General features: G+C 49.5%; 1 protein-coding gene across 4 annotated transcripts; it reads right to left on the reverse strand.

Annotated features, from left to right (window-relative positions):
- Positions 1–383: 383 nt before the first annotated feature.
- LOC137439782 (gap junction Cx32.7 protein) lies at positions 384–3,953 on the reverse strand. Of its 4 annotated transcripts, XM_068135873.2 has the most exons (3): positions 3,644–3,926; positions 2,788–3,066; positions 384–2,330 (listed from the first exon to the last, which is right to left on the reverse strand). In XM_068135873.2, the coding sequence occupies exon 3, from the start codon at positions 2,251–2,253 to the stop codon at positions 1,081–1,083; it is 1,173 nt and encodes a 390-aa protein (XP_067991974.1). In that variant the 5' UTR covers positions 2,254–2,330; positions 2,788–3,066; positions 3,644–3,926; the 3' UTR covers positions 384–1,080. The 4 variants fall into 4 exon arrangements, with proteins under 4 accessions (XP_067991974.1, XP_067991977.1, XP_067991975.1 ...); XM_068135876.2 differs by lacking the exon at positions 2,788–3,066 and having other exon boundaries at positions 384–2,327; positions 3,644–3,953; XM_068135874.2 differs by lacking the exon at positions 3,644–3,926 and having other exon boundaries at positions 384–2,327; positions 2,788–3,078.
- Between the last annotated feature and the right edge of the window lie 470 nt (positions 3,954–4,423).

Here is a 4,423-nt window from a genome sequence, read left to right on the forward strand (position 1 = left end):
CATTTTGATGAGACTGAACACAGGACGAGACCTCGATAAGGCGAGCGCTTTCGCATTGTTACACTCATCCGTTCCCGGAGGGAGGGGAGAGGTGATTGTAATCGTTCCTCGTGTCAGTGAGGGATCGTGTGATCCAGGTGACCACGACCCAAGGACCGACTATACCCAACTGTTGATAAAGGTCACCGGGTGTCTTGCCTGAGTCGGCTCTGTAGTTGGGTCTCTTGGAAGTCTGAGTCAGCATGAAGATCTACTCTCTTATAGATTGTTCATTCTCATATCGAATGCAATGCTATACCCAAACGAGGATCTATATTGTTAAATGTTCCCCTTCTTCCACGCGTGTTGGGAAGTGCCCGGAAACAAAAACACACAAGACATACTGGTTTGTAAAGTTGGCAAATTTACTCTTTTGCTTCAACAAGAGCTTGTTCCTCGACCATCAACTCATCATAAAATATTGCCGATTGATCTTTCACATACGTAAATGCAACAATTTCTGTTTTTAAAAACACACATGCACACACACTTCATTCATTCATAAACATTAAAACTAAAACATCACGAAAGCAATAATTAGCATCAGAAATCCAAAGCATCAAGTTATTGCTAATCCATAACATCAAGTTATTGCTAATCATGACCCCGCGGAAGCAAGTTTACAGTCTGAACCCTGATATTAAATAAAGATTAAGCGGGTAATTCGTTCTACCCCCCATTTATCCCAGATTTCCATTTGTTCTTCACTGAACAAGCAGTTCGAGACTCAGCGACCTCGGGAGCAACTCGGCCTTGGTGACCGAATGATAAAAAAAAGACATCGAAACAGAGTCAAATGAAAAAGAAACTTCGATTCTTCAAGGACGTTCGACAGGTTCCTGCATCTCTATTCCTATGTACTCAAAACGGTGTGCAAAGCAAACATCGCATACCTACAGCAACAACCTGGTATTGAATGAAAATGTCAGACAAAGCAAAGCCGAGACCAATACCAAAAGCAAAATAGCCACAGGCTATAGAGCAAGTGGAAAGACCAGACAGAAGTCATTGACTTGTAGAAGGAGCCCTTCACCCACGACTTTAGACCTGGAGATCATCGGATCGTGCTCTGCTGCTCGCTTTGCTTTCCATGCTGTTGCGGCGCGAGTCATGGGACCCATGTGGAGGAGCTGTCTGCTGGTGTGGGGGACCATGCATGTTAACAGGGGCCATCTTAGTGGGGTCCTGTGGTGGGGCATCAGCACATGCGAGTGTGCTATACGAGGGAGCGGCATGTTGAGTTGGTGAACAGTCGGGACCGTGTCCTCGTTCAGCGGCAAAGTTTGCCCAGTTTTGTTCACTCGCAAGCTTGGTGCTCTGCATGTTGCTGTAGGGCGGCTGCATCTTGGTATCGTCTTTGAAGCCCGGTGAGGAGAAGTTGGGTGCGTTTGTGGGGTAATTGGTGTAGGCAAAGGCAGGAGCAGTCAGTTTTGCCACCTGTTCATTCTGACTGTAAACATGTCGGTGGGATATTCCGCGGCGCAGCTTCTTCCAGCCCAAGTGGTAGATCTCCAGCAGGTTGAGGAAGAGCGATAGGAATGCGACCACAAGCATGAAAATGATGAAAATGGTTTTCTCTGTCGGACGTGACACGAAACAGTCGACGACATTCGGGCAAGGCTTACGCTCGCATTTGTAGAGCAATTCTAGACCGAAACCATAGAGCCAGTATTGTCCAATGACAAAACCCACCTCCAGAAGCGTCCTGCTGATGATGTTGAGAACATAAGTCCTCAGCAGCGCTCCTTTGAGGTGAATTTTTCCTTTATCGTCGATGTACGATGGCTGCTCATTTTTATGTTGCTTGGATGGTTTTTTCCCCTGAAGCAGGGCCTGCTCGTCTTCCGACAACTTGTCCTCTCTGCGATGCTCCCGTTCCTCTTTTAGACGCTCCTTGCGCCTTTCCTCTCGGTGTGTAATGTGCGTAACGTGTCCCAGGTAGATAAGTGCCGGCGTCGACACGAAGATGATTTGCAGCACCCAGAACCTGATGTGTGATATGGGAAAGGCTTGGTCGTAGCACGCGTTCTCGCAACCGGGTTGCTCTGTGTTGCAGTTGAAGTCCGACTGTTCGTCGCCCCAAACGGACTCGGCCGCGGAACCCAGCACCAGGATCCGGAAGATGAAGAGGATGGAGAGCCAAACCTTCCCCACTACGGTGGAGTGTGTCTGAGCATTTTCCAACAGGTTTCCAAGGAAGCTCCAGTCTCCCATGGTGCCTCGTACTCAGTATCTGCTCGGCCAGGAACACAGCGGTGTCTCTCCCAAGGTGTTTGCTGGATTTCAACCTGCTGCCAGGGACGGCAATTTAAAAACCCGTTCCAAAGCGGAAGCCAAACCCCCAAAATCGTCTATCCAATCAGTAATTGCCTGTGAGCAAGCCGAGGCTGGTAGAGAGGTTTTGAGGTTGGACTTCTTTCAATAACCCATTTACTTACTCAGCATGATGACGTGTTCTCATCAAAGTAATTGCTATTAACAAAGTCTAGTTTCTGAATCAATAAAACTCTCGGAGTTACAGGTGGCACAGCTTAACGAAGTTGACACCTTCCTTGAAAATTCAGGGCAATGCGGCCACCTTTTTAAAGGCACAGCGAATACAAGCTCATTTATGTCCAGTCCTTCCTGGCAATGTCCAGATACCGTTTCCTATGCCGTCACCCTTACGTTTCGATTGTTTTCTGTTTCCCTTACAGTTTCCGCGCGTCGTATGTCCCACGTTCGCGAAACAAAAGGAGTTCGACTTACCGAAAAAAAAGTTCCACCGAAGAGAATCGCTGCGAAAGGCACCGCGAGGGGATTCTCATAGGAGGTGGAGTGGGGGTGGGATGTAGCTGGGGGAGTAAGTCCCGTTTGACCCGTCCAAGCACTGCGAGTTCTTTGTTCCAAACTCGGCCTGTCTGCCTCCTCTTCCTTTCTATTGGAGGTACCTCGAGAAGTGGCGGTTCACATCCGCTTCGAGGATCCCGATGATATAATCCGAGGGTGGACCTTACCGTAGATACCACTGGACGGTCCTGCTGTACACTAAAAAAAGAGGTCGAAACGGGGAGTGGCGGTGGGTGGAAGGGTGGGGGGCGGGATGGGTCTGGGTGCTGGGGTTCAGAGGGTCATTGCGCACGGCACGCCGAGCTCTCAAACTCAAGAGAGTGGCGATATCGACAGATACCGTTGGTCACCGCACCCAATTGAGTGTTCGTCCCGGCACCCGATTTGGCAGGGCTCTCGAGTGACGATGGTCCCGTTTGCCCCAGTGTCACGTTCCAGCGAAATTCCTTTCTGAAAGTCGCGAAGTCCCCCGGCGCGGCCCCGCTCTTGACTGCCATTGTACGGTGCCCGGGGGGCGCGCTCCCAAATTTTAAGGTGCCCGGGGGGCGCGCTCCCATATTTTACGGTGCCCGGGGGGCGCGATCCCATATTTTAAGGTGCCCGGGGGGCGCGCTCCCAGATTAAAGAGGTGAATGCGCGTTCGGCCCCTTGAGCCAAAAATGTCGACATGAAACTTTCGCTACAGTTGGTAAAACCGACAGCGATTTCATCATCATATGGGCGATATCGTAAACTTTCAAAAAAGTAAAGTTCCTTTTTGTGCTGCGAGACTCACGGCATGAGAGGTTCGCGACGACGCGCTTTTCCACCGCGATGACGACAGAAATAGAATCCTCCGGATCAGCTGGAAGAGACGAGGCTCCGTGATTCGGGGAACAAATGGAGGAAACACTTGTACGACCATCCAGTTCGAAAGGAGAGGAAATGCGCGACTAAATCAATCTCATTTAAATTCTCGACGTGTTTCAGTATTCACTTGTTATTCAGTTAAGAAGAGCAATAAATGAATGGTAGACGGACCGTGGTCAACTCGGCGTCATTACGCCCCACGTGGTGTCAATAACGGTCGTGAAATCGGTGCGAATGAAGAAGAAGAAGAGGAGGAAGAAGACTACAAAAAAGAGGTAATACTCGTGATTACACGAAACGAGGGAAGTTCGTGAAAGTTTTCGCTCTCCTCATCATTGATGACATTGACAAACATAATTCATTCAAACTCATTTGCAGACGCTCAAATATTCGTACATGTTCGTGAAAGGTGCACGAGCCCGTGTGACATCACAGCACGCCTCGTGACGAGGCGCGAGAGAGCGCTCGATCACATTCTAAATAAAGTTTGGCTCGAGTTATGTTTACCGGGGGTGCTGAAAGAATTTCACAGGGCGGACTCACTTCATCAAACCCATTCATGAAGATGATTCATTCGTTTCCCGTAAAGGCTTCATCTTGGGGGATGAGTGGGGGTGGAATGGGGCTATTGAGGGAGGATCTGGGGTTGGGGAGTAGGGAGGGAGAGAGAGAATGGGGCTGGTGAGGGACGATGTTGGCGTTGGAG

This window comes from Myxine glutinosa, chromosome 14, assembly GCF_964187855.1.
Source record: "Myxine glutinosa chromosome 14, kmMyxGlut1.1, whole genome shotgun sequence".
Lineage (NCBI taxonomy): Eukaryota > Metazoa > Chordata > Myxini > Myxiniformes > Myxinidae > Myxine > Myxine glutinosa.